At 36.1% G+C, this 23,024-nt stretch overlaps 1 protein-coding gene across 2 annotated transcripts in view; it reads left to right on the top strand.

Moving 5' to 3' along the window:
- Positions 1 to 8,941: 8,941 nt before the first annotated feature.
- The window catches only part of LOC129224586 (uncharacterized), a 78,480-nt gene continuing 64,397 nt past the window's right edge, over positions 8,942 to 23,024 (top strand). For both annotated transcript variants that reach the window (XM_054859070.1, XM_054859069.1), the window contains exons 1-4: positions 8,942 to 9,145; positions 10,320 to 10,367; positions 17,177 to 17,225; positions 19,329 to 19,643. In XM_054859070.1, coding sequence (XP_054715045.1) covers positions 9,049 to 9,145; positions 10,320 to 10,367; positions 17,177 to 17,225; positions 19,329 to 19,643 — 509 coding nt within the window. In that variant the 5' untranslated portion in view covers positions 8,942 to 9,048. The remainder of the gene's footprint in view (positions 9,146 to 10,319; positions 10,368 to 17,176; positions 17,226 to 19,328; positions 19,644 to 23,024) is intronic.

Genomic DNA, 23,024 nt, shown 5'->3' with positions numbered 1-23,024 from the left:
TTTTCAAGCACAAAGAGTTTTTTGGTTCACTTTCAAAAAGTCTTATTTTGTGTTCAAGCTGGCTACTGGTAACAGCACTGAAAAGGTATGGCCAATTGCGATGGCCAACGATGGAATAATTTCTCGACAATGAAGATTTGAATGTCTCTTACGTTCCATAATTCCTATTCTCTTATCTAATGTTTTATTGGATTTTTTTTTCAATTTGTGATGCATCAAACGTTACTTTATAAATAATTTATGGTTATAACTAACTTTTTGTCTTGTAATGTTTTGTGTAATATTTACTATATATTAACCTGTATTCAATATTTATAAAATAGTGTCATAATATAATTGATTATGAGCCTTCTCAATGTCTCATTGTACCTCATTCCAAATCGCTCTGTGTTCCCACGCGGGGCAACTCAGTTTCCTAATTGCTGTCCCCCCTAGCCATAATTCAGTAGTGAGAGACTCAAACTAGGGGGGGGGGGGAAACTATGACTATAAGCACTTAGTGGTGCATTAATTAGCGAATAGAACTTTTTAAATAACATAAGGCTCTTTTCGAACCATGAAGTTAGATTTTCAGCACGTGAAAATTAGTTCATTAGATCAATAGTGATTCAGGATAACGTATTTATGTGATGACTTTGAGTAAAAGCACTTGTTCTCGCGAGGCTTTCATTTTCGCAATTTTCCAGAGCTCGTCGTAATCACGAAAATTTAAACCTTGCGAAATAATTTTTTATTGAATAATTCTGTTCATATAAAATTCGCAAAATTTGCAACTCAGAAATTCGTAGATTTTTTCAATTTCGCTAAAATTTAGGCTGGGGCCGTGGTAGCCTGATCGGTAAGGCATTGGACTCGGGGCCGGAGGGCCTCGGGATCGATCCTTGCTGGTCGAAGACCCATCGTCGTCATTAAAGGGGACTGGGCGACGTTAAATATGCTCGTGGTCTCAATGTCCTCCAAGTGAAACGATACCTCTGGGGGTGCTAGTACCAGGTAGCTATTAGCTCTTGGACTAGTTCTAAATTCTCATTAACTGCTCGATCCGGTGATGGTGCTGCCATCTATCGGTATATAAAAACAATGGAGGCAAGGCACTTAGTATGCAGTCCTCGACATAAATGCAGTTGAAGTCAGTTGTGACTCTTGAATAGAATAGAATAGAAAATTTAGGCTCGTAAGAATAAGTGCTTTCACAGTATTTCATCCTAGTTAATGCAACTGTTTATTTGCACAAAAGATTGTTGATGCTTTTCTTCAAAGTTCATTGTAATCACTTTCAATGGGCACATAATTATGACATATTTTATTTTATTTGCATATTACACTTCTGATACATTTTTTCTGAAAGAAAGTTTTTGTTTTGCATTAAAATATAGTTGATAATATGGCAATTACGCAAAGTTAAAATGCAAACCTATTGTTAGATAGTGTAATATTTTCGCTAAAAAAAGTTTCAAATTTATTTGAATTACGTGGGGGGTCTGCTAGGATATGTATTTCCAAATCTGTATGTAAGCAAGGAAAAGGCTGCGTAGCGAAGCTCAAAAAATAGTGTAACGGATTCGCTGCGGCTTCCAACTTTCTCGAAAGGATGACACAGTTCTTTTAATAAAAATACAGAAAATTTATTTACACTATGTACAGGAAAGAGCGTCAACAACTGCTAAATTAATCATCAGCAATTAAACCAATATCACTCAACACCGTAAACTCAACGTTTACACACGTATTTACTTCCAAATACGAAAACAACACAGCGAAATGCCTCGCAATAAACACAGCTAATACACTCTCAGTTCGAATTCTCAATCGAAACTAACTCTTTATCACGCAGGACGCTTTTATAAACATCGAAGAATTTTCCACGACATTCTTACCCCTTCTCGAAATGCGTAGACCGTTATCAAATTTTATCAATGAAAAGAAAAGAAAATAGGGGGTCGTATACTTTAGCCGAATGAAAAGGGGTTGTATATTCATTACGGGAAACTATTTACAGGTTACGTTACTACAATAATTACTTTTTACAGGATTTGTAACATTGCCCCCTTCCTAAGGACTGCACGTCCCGGGCAGTACAATCCCCAGAAAGGGTGCCAAACTTCTATCACAAGTTCACAATTACACACATTAAATAACAACCAATAGTGCAAAGGAAACACAATAATAACAAGAAATATTACTAAGCATTAAAAGCAAAAATTATCTACAACTTTTATGTTATCAACCATTGTTGTTTACGTAATACTCATGAACTATGGCCATAGTATGGGGCTAACCGATCATAACGTACAACCCTAGGTTTTGCATTAGGTGATTTTTGGATCCTCAATACGACGTCATTCAGTCGGTTAAGGACTTTGTAGGGTCCATCCCAATGCGACTGCAATTTAGGGGAAAGACCTTTCCGTCGGATGGGATTCCATAACCAAACCTTGTCGCCTTCGTTGAATTCATGTCCAGTAGATCTTGTGTCGTATCGGGTCTTCATCTTCTCCGCCGCGATGTTGATTCGCTCTCGTGCGAAGTTATGAACGTCTTCCAACCGGGCCTGGAGATCCTGGATGTACTCCTCAGGCGATGCAGGCGCATCCGGAGGACGACCGAAGACGAGATCACAAGGTAGTCGAAGCTCTCGTCCGAAGAGCATCTGAGATGGGGCATATCCGGTAGTCTCGTGGACAGCACTGCGGTAGGCCAGCAGGAACAAAGGTGGCTTCTTGTCCCAATCCTGTTGATTTCTGGATACCATAAATGAGAGATTGTTCAGGATTGTGCGGTTAAATCTTTCCACCATGCCGTCCGATTGTGGGTGTAGTGGTGTTGTCCTAGTTTTCTCAATTCCGAGAATTTGACATAGGCCCTTAAACACAGCAGAGATGAAATTCCTCCCTTGATCCGAATGAATCTGCAAAGGTGTTCCATATCTCGAGATCCAATGTTGGACTAGAGTCTCTGCTACGGTGGTAGCCTCTTGATCTGGAATGGGATATGCTTCCGGCCATTTGGTGAAGTAGTCGATGGAAACAAGAATGTATTTGTTTCCATCAGCAGTTCTTGGTAGAGGACCCAGGATGTCAATCCCAATTCGTTGGAAAGGAACTCCAACGTTGTACAGATGTAGCTTCCCTCTGCTTCTCTTCTTCGGTCCTTTACGAGCAGCACAGCGTCACAAGAATGGCACCACTTCTCCACGTCATCCTTCGCCTTGCTCCAGAAGAAGCGCTCCCGAACTTTATTGAGGATTTTCAAGACACCAAAATGTCCTCCAGTCGCACTACTATGTATTTCTTTCAGAACATCTGAAATCCTTGATCGGGGAAGTAGTAACTGCCACCTAGACGTTTTGCCGTCATCAGATTCCCATTTTCGGTACAGTACGCCGTTCCGGAAATGGAGTGAATTCCATAAAGCCCAGTATCTTTTTGTTGCAGGACTAAAGATGGAAACGTCCTGCCAGCTAGGTCGCCGACTGTCACTTTCCATGAACTCCAAAATTGGTTTTATGTCGGGGTCTTCAAGTTGATCTTTTCGAACTTGGTCGTCACTCCATGGATCAGGTTCTGATGATATTGGAGTCACTGTCACCTGATAGGCGGTAGGGCTAGTCGTTCCATACTGTTTCTCGATTCGGGAACAATAGTGGCAGTTCTCAGGACAGGGTCTCCTTGATAAAGCGTCAGCATTACCGTGAGATAACCCTTTTCGATGCTTGATCTCCATGTCATATTCCTGGAGCCGCTGTATCCATCTGGCTATCTGACCTTCCGGATTTTTGAAGTTCAAAAGCCAAGTTAATGAGGCATGATCTGTCCGAAGCAGAAATTTTCGGCCGTAGAGGTAATGATGGAAGTGTTCTACAGCTTTCACTATGGCCAGTAACTCCTTTCTGGTGACGCAGTAATTTCGCTCCGACTTTAATAAGCATTTGCTCCAGTAAGCGATGACATGTTCATTGCCGTCAATTTCTTGGGATAAAACAGCTCCGATGCCCTCACTGCTCGCATCAGTGTCCAGGATGAAGGGTTTTTCAGGCTGAGGATAGGCGAGGATAGGCGTTGATGTTAAAGCCTCCTTCAGTCGTAGAAATGCATCTTCGCATTCTTTGGACCATTCAAACTTTTGCTTGCTCTCCGTCAGCTTATGCAAAGGTCGTGCAATGTTGGAAAAACCCTTCACAAACTTCCTATAGTACGTGCAGAGCCCCAGGAAACTTCGCAGCTGATGGATGTTTTCGGGACGACTCCAACTCTTGACCGCAGATACCTTCTCTGGATCGGTTTGCACACCCTCAGAAGAGATGATGTGACCAAGATAGTTCACTTCCCGGCGGAACAAATTACATTTGGACGGACTTAACTTCAGATTGGCTTCCTTAAGCTTTTGCAGCACCTTCCTAAGATTTGCCAGATGTTCTTCGGAGCTGCGTCCCACGATGATGATATCGTCTAAGTAGACCAGACAGGATTCGTAAGAGAGTCCTCTTAACACTGTCTCCATAAGACGCTCGAACGTAGCTGGTGCATTGCAGAGGCCGAAGGGCATCACTTTAAACTGCCATAAGCCTTGTCCAGTTGTAAACGCTGTCTTCTCTCGGTCATCAGGGTGTATCTCAACCTGCCAGTAGCCGCTCTTCAAGTCCAGGGTCGAAAACCACTTGTGTCCGGAAAGAGTGTCCAAGTTGTCGTCTATCCGTGGAAGAGGGTAACTGTCTTTCTTGGTGATTTCATTCAGCCGTCGGTAATCGACACAAAATCTGGTGGAGCCATCTTTCTTTCGGACCAAGACGATGGGAGAGGCCCAAGGACTGGATGACGGTTCGATTACATCATTCTCCTTCATCTCTTTCAGGAGGGTTTCAACCTCTTCCTTCTTAGCGAATGGTAGTCGTCTTGGATGCTGTTTAATAGGGGGGTGTTCTCCAGTGTAAATCCTATGCTGCGTTAAATTCGTACGGCCAACATCCTCCGATGTAGATGAAAACAGATGCTTGAAGTCGTCCACCAATCGTTCCGCAGCAGTTCTTTGATCCTTCGATAAGGGTGCACTCCCAATTAACTTCGATGTCAAGGACTCAGAAGACACAGCCTCGGGGGATTTGATTCTTCTAATGATGCAGTTTACGGGAGTACAAGTTGCTAACACTTCGCCTTTCCGGATATTCCTTGGCCTTTCACTCACGTTGGCGACTCTCACAGGAATTACATCCTTAGAAAGGTCCACAAGCGTAGATGCTACCAGCACTCCTTTTGGGTTATTGCTTAAGTTGGGGTATTCAATGAGTCCAAATCGAAAACTATTGATTTCTTCAATGCAGCCAGGTATTAATGATTCTGACCTTGAGGGAATCGATAAATCTGTTTGGGCTATTATTTGATGAGCTGATTTTACATCATTTTCTGCGTTGAAGATGGCTATGTCTTCTCTCATCGAGTGCAGTTCATTAGTCTTGAAATCCAGGGTGAAGTCGTATTTCTTTAAAAAGTCCAACCCGAGAATGAAAGGGTCCGTGATATCCGCGACGAGTGCCGTATGATGGTAGGTGGCATTCCCAAACACTATTTCCAAGTCCACTTTGCCTTCAATCTCGATTTTGTCACCAGTCACAGTCTGTAGACTTACGCGTGGCGATGTCCACAACAGTTTCAATCCAAATTCACGAGCCACATCTGTCCTAACGATTGTCACATTGGCTCCAGTGTCGACAATCAGTCTTCAGGGGTTCCCATTTACATGTGCGTAAATGAAAAGTCCATTACTGCCACTACTGGTAGAGGAAATCTGCAGAGCTCTGGTGGATGTGATTTCTTTCCCTCGCGTAGCTTGGCGAGCAGGACAACTCCTTCGCAGGTGCCCTTCACTACCGCATTTCCAGCACTTCTGCTCTTGTTTCTTTTGGGCTGTTATGCTGTTCAGATGTCTTGCCAAGTCACCGAGTTGTCTCTCAAGTTCAGCGAGATGGGACGACCTGGAATCAGACTCATCAGCTTCCAGAGTCCGGATTAGATGGCGATCCACACGGGTTGCTTCTTGGGTAGCCTCGTATCTCATCGCATAAACAACAGCAGAATTCAAGTCTTTAACATCCGCCATCCGAAGAGCTTTCTGGATTTCCGGATCTCGAACCCCGTCGATGTAGTAGTTGAGTGCCAGGTTGTCTCGAACATCCGCAGGACAGTCGCAAAAAGCAAGATGAGACAGTCTCTCGATGTCCGCCGCAAGCTCTTGCAGGGTTTCCCCGGTTTTCTGGAAACGGGACTTCAACTGGAGTCGGCTGAAATCTTTCTGGCATTTCTCACCGAAGCGAAGCTCCAACGCAGATGTGAGGTGTAAATCCAGGCGCTGGCCGTCCGGAAGGGTCTGAAGAATGTCCGCTGCGTCACCTCTCAGGGATGCTGCAAGATGGCAGGCCTTTGTAGCAGAGTCCCATCCGTTCGCTTCCGCCACTATCATGAACTGAGTTTTGTAAACCTGCCACGAAGTTTTCCCATCAAATGTGGCAAGTTTAATGGACTGTCGAGCAACCGATGTGGGAGCGCCACACTGTACAGAGCTGCTTTCCGCGGTCGCCAATCTCCTTTCCAGGTCTTTAAAGATGTCTTCTTTAAGTTGATGAAATTTTCTATCTTCTTCTTCCAGTTTATTTTCTACAGCATTGCATCGGCCTTCAACGAAACTTAATTTTTCTTCAAATTTCTCTTCGATTTTATTTTCCACTGCGATGAATCGGCCTTCAACTGCCTCAAACTTTCCTTCAATAGCATCAACTCGATGCTCTATCTCATTAAATTTATTTTCCATCACAGTCTTTACCGAAGTAAGATCGTTTTTAATTTCCTCTTGGTTAGAAACTAGGTCATTTTTCAGCACCGTTAAATCACTTTTCAATTGGTTTTGATTAGCCGCCATATCATTTTTTAATTGTTCTTGATTAGCTGTAAAACTTGCAGTCAAGTCACTTTTTAATTGTTCTTGATTAGCTGTAAAACTTGCAGTCAAGTCACTTTTTAATTGTTCTTGATTAGCCGCCATATCACTCTTCACATAGGTGATTGCGTCAAGAAGTTCTTTTAATTGTTCATCCATTGCGCGAGTAATCACCATAAAAATAAAGTCCTAATTCAAAAAAAGTCTTTATGAAAAAATGTCCAAAGTCACACTTACTCCAAGAAAGTCCAGAAGAAGCCCCACGTTGGGCGCCAATTGTAACGGATTCGCTGCGGCTTCCAACTTTCTCGAAAGGATGACACAGTTCTTGATTAAAAATACAGGAAATTTATTTACCCTATGTACAGGAAAGAGCGTCAACAACTGCTAAATTAATCATCAGCAATTAAACCAATATCACTCAACACCGTAAACTCAACGTTTACACACGTATTTACTTCCAAATACGAAAAACAACACAGCGAAATGCCTCGCAATAAACACAGCTAATACACTCTCAGTTCGAATTCTCAATCGAAACTAACTCTTTATCACGCAGGACGCTTTTATAAACATCGAAGAATTTTCCACAATATTCTTACCCCTTCTCGAAATGCGTAGACCGTTATCAAATTTTATCAATGAAAAGAAAAGAAAAGAGGGGGTCGTATACTTTAGCCGAATGAAAAGGGGTTGTATATTCATTACGGGAAACTATTTACAGGTTACGTTACTACAATAATTACTATTTACAGGATTTGTAACAATAGTCTACTCCAAGTTTAGATCCGATGGAAATAAATGCTCTCGCTCATTCAACCCTTAATTGCTGTCATCCCCTCCCCCTAAACACATGTTTTATCAATGAAAAGAAAAGAAAATAGGGGGTCGTATACTTTAGCCGAATGAAAAGGGGTTGTATATTCATTACGGGAAACTATTTACAGGTTACGTTACTACAATAATTACTATTTACAGGATTTGTAACAATAGTCTACTCCAAGTTTAGATCCGATGGAAATAAATGCTCTCGCTCATTCAACCCTTAATTGCTGTCATCCCCTCCCCCTAAACACATGTTTTTTATTACCCTGAAGACTGCCTGGAGACGATCTCCTTGCCCCACCCCAACAGGGGATAAAGAAGCTGTCCCCTCTTTCTCTGTTGTCACGGGCGGAAGGCGTGGTTAACACGGAAATACGTCAATTTTTGCAAAATTTTCCAGTTTTCCCCTCCCAATTACTCTCATCCTAATTTGAGTATGATTAAAAGAAAGGTATCCCTGAAAAGCCCAAACTTTCAAGAATAACGCGTAGTTTTTCAATTTGAGCAAATGTTAGATCTTGAGCATTTATGAAGCATTTAAACAGAAAGTACCTCTTCTTTTGTCAACTCATAAATTTAACAGCCATTTAGGGCCGTGGTAGCCCGATCGGTAGAGTGTCGGATTCGGGGCCGGAGGGTCCTGGGCTCGAACCTCGATGGTCGAAGATCCACCGTCGTCATTAAAGGGGACTGGGCGACGTTAAATATGCTCGTGGTCTCAATGTCCTCCAAGTGAAACGATACCTCTGGGGGTGCTAGCACCAGGTAGCTATTAGCTCCTGGACTAGTTCTAAATTCTCATTAACTGTTCGATCCGGTGATGGTGCTGCCATCTATCGGTATATAAAATAATGGAGGCAAGGCACTTAGTATGCAGTCCTCGACATAAATACAGTTGTAGTCAAAATTAAAAAAGACGCGTTATTTGTACTGCTGTGAAGAATGTTATGCAGAAAAAATTACCTCAAAATATTGAAATGCGAATTAGCAATCGGGAGGAAACTTCCCCGTAGACTTAACATTGACTTCGAAACTTCCGAGGCTCTCTCCAACGGCCCCTTAATCGGTAACTCTATTCGAACAAGACCAGAGTATATCATTTTACTATTATTTTTGTACTTCAATGTGGCATCATTGATTACATAATGGCAGACATTTCAAATTCGCTTTTGGAGGGTCTTTTGGAGCGATCTGCAATCGGCACTAATAAAACAGAAGCGTCGTAGAAGTTTCCTCTAGATTATAAATGAATTAGCATTGAAATACTGGTGCGAAGAGAATTCCCTAAATTCTAAAATGGCCAAAAAAGGTGATAGTTTGAGTGATATTGATTGTCCACAGTTTGTAGACTTCGCTGCGGGACTTACTGAGCAGGAAGATGATATATTCTTCGGTAATGATTAATTCTGATTAAATTTCAATATCTTTTTTTTTTTTTTGGCTATATTTTAGTTTTAGTCAAAGACTGAAAGATTCCTGAGCAGGTTAATTCTCTTTCTTCTGCCGTACAAGAATTTTATCATCAACTGTCTGTCATTTATGTACGTTTGTTAGTCTTCAACATAACCTACACGAAAATTGACGACACGACATCGGGGGCGAATACAGAGAGATGGACATGACCCACCCCCCTGAAACTTTGACACTATTGTACATCCACATTGTGTTCAAACAATTTATCAATAAAATATAGGGTCAGATGGGGAATTAGAATAAAAAACCGTAACATCTTAATATTTTCTAAAGTATAAAAGGTAAAAGGATTTAATTTGGCAAAGAATGAGCTAAAACAATAAAAATTTTTCAAATAATTTCTAAAATTGCATTATTATTTATTTTATTTCAATTTAATGAGTTATCTAGAATTTCCCCGAGATCAGAGCAATTATGGGTCACATGTAGGATTGGCAAGGTGGTTAAAACCAACATGGCAAAACCCCTTTCTGCCGCATTTGTGGCAGAAGCGCATGAAACGATATGGAAGTAATTGCTGAAATATAATAGGAAATGCTCGACCAACACATCATGTGTTGTTTAGTTTGAAGTTGATATATAGTTAATGTTTAACAAGAATAAATTTTCCTTGTCACACAAAATTACATTTTGTAGGTATTCAACTTTTATAATAGGTTTCTTCCGTCTTGTTTTTTTCCATGTTTTTTTGTTATGAATTAACTTGCCTATCATGCCCACAGAGTTTGATTTTTAAAAATAATGCATTTATTTTACGCTAGATATTTAGCGATCATCTTTATAAAACAAAGCATTTCTTTGCATTGTTGTACTTATACTTTATTGGAGAATTTAAGAAACCATTGAGTGCACTTAAGTTTCATTTTGTAATTGTGAAGTTTGAATTATTTAAAAAAAAATTTCTTTCATTTTGCATTATATAAATTTACGTTGAAGTTCAAATTAATTACCTTCTGTAATTTTGTCTAAGAATTTGTCTTTATAGGTTTGACCTATTTTTATTCTATAGAATTGTGTAATATATTAATTTTTATTGTCACATTTGTTTTCAATATTATGAGCAAAAATTAAGTTTTTTTTCCAAATACTTTTAGAAATGGCAAAACAGAAAAATTGTACCCCAGTTAATGCAGATCCACGCAGTAAGTATATTAGAATACTTTTCAAAATTTAAATTTTCCTTTTCATTGTATTTGTGTAATTTCTGAAGTTCTGTGTTTGTCTGAGTGTTCTCTTCACATTTAAACTGCATTGTTCCGCAACATATGTTACAAATTTAATAGTGTTTCTTCTGCCTTTGGGTTTGGGAGTATGTCTGTAAAACATCTACGAGAAGATAATGCAAAATTCTGTAGTGTAATGCCATGGACGGTGTTCATATCGATGTTTATGACTTTTACGGCCCTATTCTCAATACCGTCACAGCACGGAGATGAAACGCGACTCCCCAAAACCGAGAAGTAAGGGAAAACTAGTTTCGAACGCGGTGCGTATTCTTCAAGTCATTTCAAGCACAAATTAAGGGAACCGAGTTTTAACTGAAGTGGAAATGAAACGGCTGTTACCATTGGGTAGAGTGACTCACGTGACATTTTCTACCTGGCTGCATTCCACGTGGTAGTAAATTCGCGCGCTGAAGAATGATTGACATATTATAAGAATTGGAAGTAGCAAAATGGATCTATAGTTCATGCAATTTTTTTTTATTAAACTCAATTTGAAATTTAAAGACATCAATGCATTTTTTTAATGTTTCTGGAAAGAAACTTAAAAAGTTTTTTCATCTTGTTATTAATTAAATGTTTTTTTTTTCATCTTGTTATTAATCATGATGAAATAAAAACTAATTCAATAATATAGTCACGTTCTTGGCAAGGGTTTCATCTGGGCCGGGCTGTTATTTACGAAATCCCCCCTCCCCCCTCTTTCAAAAAGATGTTTCATGTAAATATCAAGTTCGTGTTATTTTTTAGAAACAGCAACTTATTTTTATTTTGGCGTTGTAACTATACTTGTAATTGGGCAGTTCTCAAAAGGTGGGAACAAAAAAGTTAACTTTGAGCAATTTCAAAAATTTTCAAATTTGACATCAATTTTGATTTTTTTCTATAGTATGCATACCTAGAACACAATATATGAACATGAAAAGACAGCAGGTATTTGTAAAAATTGTTAATTAGCAAATTAAATCAGCAGTCTGTAGGTAACAGATTTTGGACATTGTTGTCCTGTAGGTAACGGATTTTGGACATCATCATAACGTAAGTTTCACCATTTTTGACAATTGTTAATCTGATTTTTAACTTTTCCAATGAAAATTTTATTTACTACTTTTTAAATTTTGCAATTTAATAATAAAGAGGATAATTAATGAAATACTTGAATGGCTATACATGCTGCTCCTTACATATAATAAAGTTTTGGAATTATTTTGAAGAAATTGATGCAAAGTTAAAAAAAAGCTTCAAATTAAAAATAATACAATTGTAAAAAGTGACATCAGTTTTGATAATGAATATTTTTTCTAATTTCATAAGGATTAAAATGATGTCTAAAAAAATTATTGAAGAAAGAAATTCGTATTTCTATTTGGAGATCGTTAAATTATGTTTCCAAAAGAAAGAAGAGAAAAAGAATTCTAAAATAATAAAAGCGGGAAAAAAAAAAAAAAATGCTAGCGCAGGTGATAAAGTCGCCAAAACTGGTACAGCTGACGATAAACTACATTTGTGAAATTGGAATTCCCCTCTGGTAACCTTTAGCTTACCGTATACTGTGCTGCCGCCAACGGAGGTTTGCTTGGCGGTTTTAGCGCAAAATGGCTTTCGGTTCGATCATAAGCAGCCATGTTTCTACTGTAATTTATGTATTGTTCAATGTGTAACATATTAATTATGCAAAATACCAATGGATTAAAGAAGATAACATTATAATAACCTTTTTTATTGAGGTTAGAAGACAGTAGATCATCAAAAATTTTGAATAAATGGACAGAATTTATCGGCATCAAGATCGTAACGCCATTTGGACATCTCACATGTACGTTTAAAAAAAATTATTTTTCTTCTAAGATACTGCATAAAAGCTTATGAAAACACTTTTAAACAATTAAAAATTGATTCTGCGGCTCGATAAACACCTTTAAAATGAAAACATCATATACTTAGTTCTCAAAAAATAGCATTGTAAAGATCGTAAATTTTGGACATGCATCAAATTTCAAACTTACTATTTTCTAAAATCGTTTACAAAGTGAATAATCTGTCTTTACTTTTGTTATTTGAGTAAAATATTAACAAAAAATTATTCAGTGTAAGATTCATACCTTTAAATTTTTTTTGAAACGTATGGAAATAATTTAAAAAAATTTTTCTTTAATGGTACATTTGCTCAGTTAACGTTTTGGTATGTCCAAAATTGCGCCTTTTAGCAAAGAAAATATTTTTTTAAGGGCATTTAAAGAGCATTTTTTCCATAATTTATGTCAATTCTTGTCTCTATACAGTATTATAATTTAACTCAAAAATTTTTGAGTTAATTAAAATGAAAGTTATTTGGTGTTGAAGCTTCAAAGTTGAGGTCTGTGTTTGATCCCATCTTTTGAGAACTGCCCAATTAAAAAAAGAGTTTAATTACGAATAAATTCTATGTAAAATTTGCCCTAGACGCATATGTAACGTGCCCCGTCCAAGCGCAATATTGTGCTTTGTTTTCGTTGACATTTAATGGATTAAATATGATTTAAGAAAAATCGGGAAAAACTTCAGAGGATTAATTAAAATTTATTTATTTTATTAACTTTGAAATCTACTTTGGGTGCAATTCCGGGGCAGACCGTTGCCCCCCCCCCTCTAGATACGCTACTGATTAATATATTAGTCTCTTTCTAATATTGAAAATCTGTAAGTCATAAATGTTTTTTTTTTCTTGTGTGTGAAGTAAACATTTTTGAATAATATAGACGCTTAATATTTTCTACTATGTTGTGTATGCATTTGAAAGAAAGAAAGAAAAGAATTAAAAACATAGAAAAGAAAAATAATTTACAATATTATTAAAAACTTTTTACAATGTATTGGCTTTAGAACCCGATCACCTCCCCCCTCCATCAGTTCCATTTCGTGAAACATTTGTTAACATTTATTGTCTTTAAAATCCATAAACTTATTAATATAAACGACACAGGACAAATTCATAAACTGCATTTTGTCTTGCATTAGTTTTCCATGTGAATAACTTATTTTTTCAGCAATATAGTCCTTTTTAAAAGTTGAAAAAATAATTTTATATTTTTATCATCCCAAAATTCAAGGGCACCCATATGGGGAGGGGAGCAAGTGGGGACTCAAGTCCCCCCCCCCCCTTTGAAGTTAGAACTTCCTTGCTTTAGCATTTTTTTCTTTGCTAAAATGTAAAAACATTTCTTTTCCAGCCATTATTGAATAAGTAAAAATGTCAAGTTTTGTTCGCTCTGATCGGTATTGAAATCGGTTTCCACGGGAAAATATCCTGCTAAAACATGTGGGAAATATCTGAGCCCCCGCCCTCCCCTTAAAATTTTGCATATGGACGCCCATGTAAAAATTCCCTGTTATCATTCACACCTTAATTTTTACAATCACTTGTTTTTCAAAGCTCTTTCTCATCCCCTATCTTGTAATTATATGCGTGTTTGTACCCAAAAATAAAGTCACATTCTAATTGCTTCTATATTTACATTCCCTAGCACTAGCATAAAATCAAATGTTATTTCATCCATTGAGAATATTTTTCCACATTAATGTGTTCATGAAGCGAGTAAAAGTAATTTCTTCTGCAATTAAAAATCTCCTGAACCGTTTTATTTATAATTATTTGAAACAAAGAAAATTTTAAATTCGTTTAGATATTATTGTGTTGCGCATTGAAATTTTGTGGAACATTCAGCTTTATTCTGTCATTTTCTGTCTTGGAATGATTTATGTAATTCGGTCTCTCAATTGGACGAGATACCTTGCTACTTCAATAATTGATTTGAGTAAAAAAGTTGCAAAAGGTACTACTGTTTAAGAAAAGTAATTGATTTTTCCAGGGTTGCCTCCCCCCCTCCCTAAGAGTTGGGGCACACCCCTCCCTCCGGAACACTACAAACACCCCCCGAATTGGATGACCCCTCTAGAAAAAGAAGCAATTATTCCTTGAACACCCCCCCACCCCGAAAAATTTCATGGCATATTCTGCGCCATGACCCCCCCCCCCTTTCTCCCCCAGCCGAGATGAACACTCCTGATTATTTTGCTTCAGACCATTTTTTCATTTTCCCCAAACTCATAAAAATAATGGCAAGTGCTATTTTGTCATATTTTTCACAAATTTAAAACAAAACTTTAGCAGTTATTAAAGCTCCGTTGTGACGTTATATGACTATAATTCAGGGAAGAATTTGTTTAAAAAACTTTTAGCGGTTTAAAAATTGTTTGACCAGCATTTTAAAATTGGAGCAATGCTGCATTAAAAGAAATAATAAGTTTTCGTATACCAGAAATTATTTGATAAAGGATAGCTTGTAATGGACGAAAGTGTTCTAAGATATTCTCTCAGAAGTGGCATTTAATCCCCCCCCCCCAAATAGTTATTTTTTTCATGCAGTATTCTTTTGTAACGTTTTTGTTGTTAATTGAGGCTAAAGTTTAAAATACGAAGAAACAGTGCGGCAGAAATAAATCAGATTTCAAAAAGAAAAAAAAATATTTGCTTACCAATCGCAACTTTTCTGCAACAGTAGTTTCTAGCATTTGAAAATCGCTCAAAATAATCCAAACGGCAGTCGTCCATTTTGTTTGCTCACAAAGGAATGATGGGAAGGAAATCTAGTTTTAAACCGTCGGAAGTCCCGGTCACAAGCCGAGCTCTTGAAGTGGATGTTCCGTGACCGAGTTTAACGCCAAACCGGGATGGAGAATAGAGTAGTTTTTTAACTTCGAGGTTTAAGCCTCTGTCCAAGTTTTAACCGGAATGGGGAATACCGGTGCTAAGACTTCAAAGTATTGTGAGTGGCGTCGCTTAGAGAGGTGGGGGCACCCTGGGTGTCACACGTGTGGGGAAGTGACACCCAAAGTGGAATTGTTTTTGAAAGTTTTTGAAAAATATGAAGCTGAAATGCATTTTTACTACTACAAAATTGAAAAACTTCGCCCCCCCCCCACATCATGGAATGAATATTATACTCAGGATTTGGTTCATATTATCAACACTTAGACCTAGTAGTAACTTCCTCTTTTCCAAAAAAATTGAACCTCTTTACCTTTCCTTTGGTTGAAATAGGTTTGAAACAATTAAGGGGTCATCAATTTCAAACAACCCCTTACTTTTTTGACCTCTCGACGGCCTGCACACATGTGTCTAGGGCAAGTTATATGTAAAGGCTCATAGTTTTTATTTTGTGCATTAGCCAACCTAAATTTTTGTTACAAATTTAGTTGTTTCTGAAAATTGTATGAATTTCATGTTTACATTTTTTTTTTTGTGTTTGTAAGGAGGGGGGGGGGGGTTGACACCACAAATTACCTCTTTGAGTGTCACCCATGTTGACACGCCACTGGTGTTGTTCATAGCAAATATTCAATCATAACTAACATAATGTTGAGAATAAAAGAGGGGGAGGGGGGAGGTATGCCCACTTCTAAACTGCTCTGTAGGAGAAATAGTTTTTTAATCAAAAATATATTTATCAAAGAGGATCATTTAGGAGGATTTAGTAATCAAATTTGTTAAATTATTTTTCTTTTTATATTTAAAGCAAGTAAAAATATTTTTCCAAAATTTTTGTGGCTGTTAGTTATGAAATTATGATGCTTTGCATCTGTTTTCTGTGAAATTCTAGCGAATAGTTTGGTAGATATAAAGCTTATTCATAGAATATATGTAAAAATATTATTGTGACAGTTAATTTCGAAAATATAGTCACAATTTTAAAAAATGGCCAACAATAAAACTGAGACTAACAACCAATGGCTATTAACCTAATTTCCTAGTTATCTATACTTTCTCTCTCTCTCCCTTTTTTTTTTTCAGAATTCCCTTCCTCGACTCCCCCTCTTTTCTTTTTGAAAAACTTGGTAAGGGGGGGCACTCGATAAGAGAGACAGTTCGAATGAAAAATCTAAATCTGAAAATACATTAAATATTTTCAGTACAAGTGAGCAAAGAAATTCTTAGTAGACGTTTTTTAAAGATTTTATTAATAAATCATGATATGAAACTTATTTTATGAGATGAAAATCTTTTTTCCCTGAAAAGATTTTGATAAGGAAATACTAAATGATGTAGTCTTACTTCAGCTAGAATGCTGCCTGTTTTGGAATCCACTGGCTATTCCTCACAAATATTCATTCAAAATCCTTTAAACTTGCATAAGTGTTAATACCCAGAGATTTTATTTTTTTAATGTACAGTAATTTCACCATTTTTGTAAAAAGTTGCTACTTCCTTTCAATCATTTCAGTTAGTTAACTCTGATGGTCCTGGGTCATTCAGTAAGATGCTTAAAATTCTCCCGCATGAAAATTTCTTTTGGAGTAACTTGCCATGTAAATCAAGTGCCCTTCCTTCTATCAATTCCTAGCTATCGCCTTGCACCTTAGACCGTTTGACAACAAACATTTGACGTCGGAAAAATAAGTGTAAAATGCTTTTGAAACATGCTTGCTAGAGCGTGATAAGACATTCCAAACCATCAGAGTTAATTTCACAGGCTTTGGCATGTAAAAAGTTGCTTGTTTACATTAAAAGTGGAAACAAAAATAACTTAACTGTAATATTGAGTATAATGTTTATTAACAATTTCATAACTTGTGTAATGAACATTTAGAATGTTTCTAATCCTTCTGTATACATGCTCTGGCGCATGTCAAAAATTTAATTTCTAGATTATTTTTCTCATATTTATGTAGATTTTATTTGAATTTTTTAGTTGGCAGTAGAGCTGTATCTACAAGATTCAATCAACAGCAAAGTAAAAGGTGAGTATTAAGATATGAATTATGAAATTCTCTTTAATATTTTATTAAATGCTTTTGATATGTTGCAGGAATTTTTAGTTTTCATTCCTTTTTCTTTCAAATAAGGATGTTGTTTGTAATTAGTTGCATTTATGAATTTACTTGCTAATATGAAGATTCTGTGAAATCCCAATTATAACAAACACCAACAAAACCAAATATCCATTTCAACAAAATAAATGTTCTGTCCCGCTTTTATTTTCATAACTTGAACTTCATTACAACTAGTGATTGCAATTTATTTTCACAATGGAAATTAACTTTTAGCTTTGTTATATTTTTAAGTCTTTTAGACAGGGTTGGCAAGTTTCTGCCAAGGCAGTTAAAACCACTGGTAGAAACCGGTTAAAACCAGCATGACAAAAACCAGTTTCTGCCACATTTGTGGAAGAAACTGGCAAAAACTCACAAAATGACAAAAAATTAATTATTGACGCACAGTAGAAAATGCAAGGAAAAAATAATTATTTTAATGTGCACAAATGAGGAACTTAAGAATACTCTTGCAACAAAAGAGCTAGCAGGCAAGGCATCAAAGAACAAGCAATATTCGTGAAACTTTCATCAGTTGTATATTTTTTCAAACTGGTCCACCATCTAGTAATTGGGAAAGTGGTAAAAATTTAACTGGAAAAATAAGTTTCAAGAAATGCGACCAATTTGTTTTGCAAAGCTGTGACATTAGGTACATACAAAATCTAGGTTAATATTGGCAAGTAAAATTCTGACACTTTCTTCTTGAAGCATGTGATAATTTCAATCACAAGCAATTTAGATGAAGCATATAAAGCGAGCAAATTACAATCAGTAATTTCCTGTTTTTAGTTCTGTATGTCACTCCTCTTGCCTAAGAACCCATCTGATTTTTGTCCTTTGTTAAATTTATGCAAATATTACGAACATCTACAATTGAAAAGTTTCCTTTCCAAACTAAATCAAGGGCATTAGCATAGGATTTTATTTTTATAAGTGATGAAATGAAGTTTGATGTCTCAGTTTATTTAAACGAATATCATTTAGTAATTACTTTAAAAGTTAAATAAAGTTAAAGTTATTAAAGACACTTTTAAGTTTTTGCCAGTTTCTGCCGGTTTTTACCGGTTATAACCAGTTTCGGCCACTGGCACGGCAAAAACTAGTTTCTGCCGGCAGAAAGCCAACCCTGCTTTTAGACCTTTTGTTTTGTTTTATTTTTTCCTTAAAATTAAAAAAAAAAAAAAACGATTTTGCAGCAATTTTATTAAAATGAATTAAATTGAAATATTTTATTTACCTGGTAAATAAAAATTGTCTGCTTTTATTTTCCCAATTTTTATCAAGTTATGTTCAGTAAATTATTAAAATGCAGTGAAATCCTGTTACAACAAATTTCAAAGAACCACAAATTTTGTTTGTTATAGTAGAAATTTAATTGTAATGGAATTCAAGCAATGTAATGGAAATTAAATCAGGACTGAAAATTCATTTGGTTGAAATGGATATTTCGTTGTATTGGCATTCCTTGCAACGGGATTTCACTGCATTGTATAATAAGCGCTATTGCAACATTCTAAATGTTGAACTTTGAGTAAAGAAAAAAATATTTTGCTTTTTAAAGAAAGAAACCTTGATTCATTTCTGTAAAATTTTGTAACGCTTCTGCAAGCTACAAAATTTTCATTTTTTCTTTTGTCTTGTATACTTTTAATGAATTGTAGTTGAATCTTAACTAAAATTGGAAAATTCTTTTATTGAGCGATATCGATTTATTACTACTGATTCTAATTTAAAATATGTTAGTGTTTCCTTTTGATTAATTAAAAACGTTTTAGTTTAAGCTAATTCCAGGATGAAATGTTTATTTTGTCTTATTTAGAGTTTATACAATTCACTATTTGAATCAGTGAACTGTTCTAACAAAGTCAAAAAAAAGAAAAAAGTGGATATTTCTAAACCAAAATATTATTTGAAGTAGGAGCGTCATATGAGGCTTAGAATGAGGAGAGGGAGAATGTAGAATAATTTAATAACATTGTATGTTAGTTGTGCAATTATTTGATTAATCTTCCATTTTTGCTTCACTAGGCTGTTTGACAAAAACCAGAGATCTTCTAGGGTCATGAGCACTGAAATGTATTCTAAAACACCCAAACCATCGGCACAAACTGTGAAAGAACGACTTGAGCGATCACCATGTGTTAATTTAGAGCGCGGACCACCTTATGAAATCAAAGAAGAAAGGCACATAAGAAGACGGTCACAAAGCGAAAATAATGTTGAAGAGACTGTAAAACAGGTTGGAATTGCGCTGCCCAATCAGCACAAGAGAAGTTTGTCAGCTGATGATGTTCGCATCAGAAGGAAAGGACTTACATATCCTACTACTCCATTGTGTTTGAAGTGAGTGACAACTTTATTCATACTTTTGACAATATTCTTTTGATAAGGAACTAAAAGGGAAAAAAAAGTTGGAGATAGAAGAAGTTTTTTTGGGTCGCCACTTTTTGAAACTAGTCCGCCACTTGGCGAGTGGTAACTATGAGTTTTGAAACTTACCACATTATAATTACCATTTCTTTTTTATGGACACCCCAACGATTACCTAATTTACAAAATCTTCAGGATGTGAATGTTTTCTCTATTTCAAATGTTGGAACAAGAAACCCAATTAGCAATGTCCTATCGCAATTCATGACTGCGGAGGGAAAAAACCCCTTTGAACTCAAGATTTAAAAATTCAAATGAATGCAGGGACTGGATGCTAGATTTTTGAATAAATTTTTATCACTAACCTTGCAATTTAATACTTTTTTTTTGTTTTTTTCTTGTAATGTTTTAATCATGGGCGGATTTATGGGGGGGCAGAGGGGGCAATGCCCCCCCCCAGTTTTGGGAGGACTTTACGTAGTAACAACACATCTTCCAAAAATTAAAAAAAAATCATTATTTTTTCGTTTTTGAATAGTTCAGAGGAGCATGGGTGGATTTATGGGGGGGGGGGGCAAAGGGGGAAATGCACCCCAGTTTTGGGAGAAGTTTATATAGTAACAACTTATCTTTCAAAATCTTATAAAAAAAAATCATGATTTTTTTCTTTTTTGAATAGTTCAATTAAAATGAAGAGAATAGCGAATGTCCTTTTCTGAAAGGAGAAAAGAAAAAGAAAAAAACTGAACATTAAATACAAATAGTACAACTGACACTGGGGTACTGAAAATTAGTCTAAATTCACTATTTTGGACTGAAAACCATTTGGGCAAGTATACAGGGCTCCCAAATGGTCCGCTTTTCCCGCCAAAGTTCGTTTTTTAGGGTAAAGTCCGCTTTAGACCGCTTTTTAACATTTTGGTCGGTTTAGTCCGCTTTTGTATTGTTTTTACTAAAAAAATGAGATTTAAAAAATTTTCACTACATTAAAAGATACTGTGTGCTGACTTATGTTAAGCCCGAACACGCTGCCGCGGCGCCGTTTTTCTATTGAACTTGACTTTCTGGTATTTCGCTTTTCGCTTCAGATTGACGTCATTACTACTCCTCCTCCCACCGCTGTAACATGGAAATCTAGCAAATGGAGAAGTTTGGGGGAAGAGTTATGATGTGAAATCAAATCATTTTGCTACTGATATTTTTCACGGGTTCGTAAGCGCTTGAAAAAAATCAAGAATGTTTCATCAGTGCAATTTTCTGAACTTGTGTTCGATATGTAGCATCGCGAAAAATTACTTCCTGTGTTTGCGAGTTCAATCTTTTTGCATCTTGTTAATATTTTGATGTTTTTGACAGTCAGAAGTTACTTTAACATTCATTAACTTAGATTAGCTTATTTTATGTTTAACTAGCATTCCCGTACCCGGCATTGCTCGGGTAATGGAATTAGAACAGGTTAACAGTGCTTGGTGCACCTAGTTTCGAAAATCCCCTAAAATAATTACTTATTACCTATAACTTTTTCTAATTTGGGGAGGATCCCGGGGCTCCGGGTACCCGGGGTTGTATATATGCCCGGGGTTGTATATCCGGGTTGTATATATGCCCTTGTCCTTAACCGATCTTTAACTGTTACTAACGATCCTTTTAAAGTACTGATTATCTTTGCAAACACAGGCCATCTACATTTTATTGTTATACCTATGTTTAAGCAAGAACTTCTTTGTATACAACATTTTTAGTTTTTTTTCTGGTGCTAAAATTATTAAGCTGCTTGATGAACTGACTTCGGAGCAAGCTACATAAAATTGGCCGCGTGAAAAAAAAGTCTTCTCTTAAATCGATCCCCGCTACTTTTAATGTCTGTCCTTGTGACTTATTAACGGTTATTGCAAAACAAACTTTTACAGGAGACTGCACTCTTCTAACTTCAAAAGGATAGTCCGCCTGTGATGATGTTCTTAAAACTTTTTTTTCGGAACCATGATAACATCAAACTTTCTTGGACTTCGCCGAAAATTGCTTGCTGGGTTTTGAGATTTCAATCTCTTTGCATCTTGTAAATATTTTGATATTTTTGGCAATCAGAAGTTATTTTGACACACTCCACCATAGATTAGCTTATTTTTTGCTTAATTTTAATAGATAAGAGAATACTTTTTTTTCGAAACCATGGCAACATTGAACTTACTCGCACTTCGCGATCTTTTTGCATCTTGTTAATGTTATGATATTTTTGGCAATCAGAAGTTATTTTGACATAACACCTCCTTAGATTAGCTTATTTTTTGGTTAATTGTAATCGACAATTATTTTTTATATTTTTGGTACCATAGCAACATTGAACTTTCTCGCACTTCGCGAAAAGTGCTTGTCGTGTTTGAGATTTCAATCTTTTTGCATCTTGTAAATAATTTGATATTTTTGTCAATCAGAAGTTATTTTGACACACTCCACCATAGATTAGCTTATTTTTTTGTTTAATTTTAATAGATAAGAGACTACTTTTTTTTCAAAACCATGGCAACATTGAACTTACTCGCACTTCGCGGAAAATTGCTTGTCGTGTTTGAGATTTCAATCTTTTTGCATCTTGTTAATATTTTGATGTTTTTGGCAATCGGGAGTTATTTTGGCATACGCCACCATAGATTAGCCTATTTTTTGTTTAATTTTAATAGGTAATAAACTACTTTTTTTTTCGAAACCATGGCAACATTGAACTTACTCGCACTTCGCGATCTTTTTGCATCTTGTTAATGTTATGATATTTTTGGCAATCGGAAGTTATTTTGACATAAGCCATCATAGAATAGCTTATTTTTTGTTTAATTTTAATAGATAATAAACTTTCTTATTTTTGGAACCATTGCAGCATTGCACTTACTCGAACTTCGCGAGGAATTGCTTCTTGTCTTTGAGATTTCAATCTTTTTGCATCTTGTACATATTTTGATATTTTGCGCAATCAAATGTTATTATCACATATGCTATCCTAGACTAGCATATTTTTGTTCAGTTTTAGTCATGTTTAGTTTTAGAGAATATTCTTCTTTTTTTTGGGGGGGGGGGGGGAATTATGCCAACAGTGAACATACTTCGCGAAAATTTGATTCTCTTGTGCAAGATTTCAATCCTTTTGCATCTTGTTATTATTTCAATATTTTTTAAAATTGGAAGCTGTTTTGACATGTGCTACCTCAAATTTTTTTATTTAATTTTATTTTTACAAACTAAAAAACTTTGTATCCTTATTTATTTAAGTACTCATAATGAGTATTTTCAATTTGAAAATATAGCTGTATGAATCTAAACTTACACATTTATTTATTACATTAAGTTATCCAGTAAAAG

The sequence above is a fragment of the Uloborus diversus genome, chromosome 6 (genome assembly GCF_026930045.1).
Source record: "Uloborus diversus isolate 005 chromosome 6, Udiv.v.3.1, whole genome shotgun sequence".
Classification (NCBI taxonomy): Eukaryota; Metazoa; Arthropoda; class Arachnida; order Araneae; family Uloboridae; genus Uloborus; species Uloborus diversus.
This window is presented reverse-complemented; position numbering and strand designations above follow the sequence as displayed.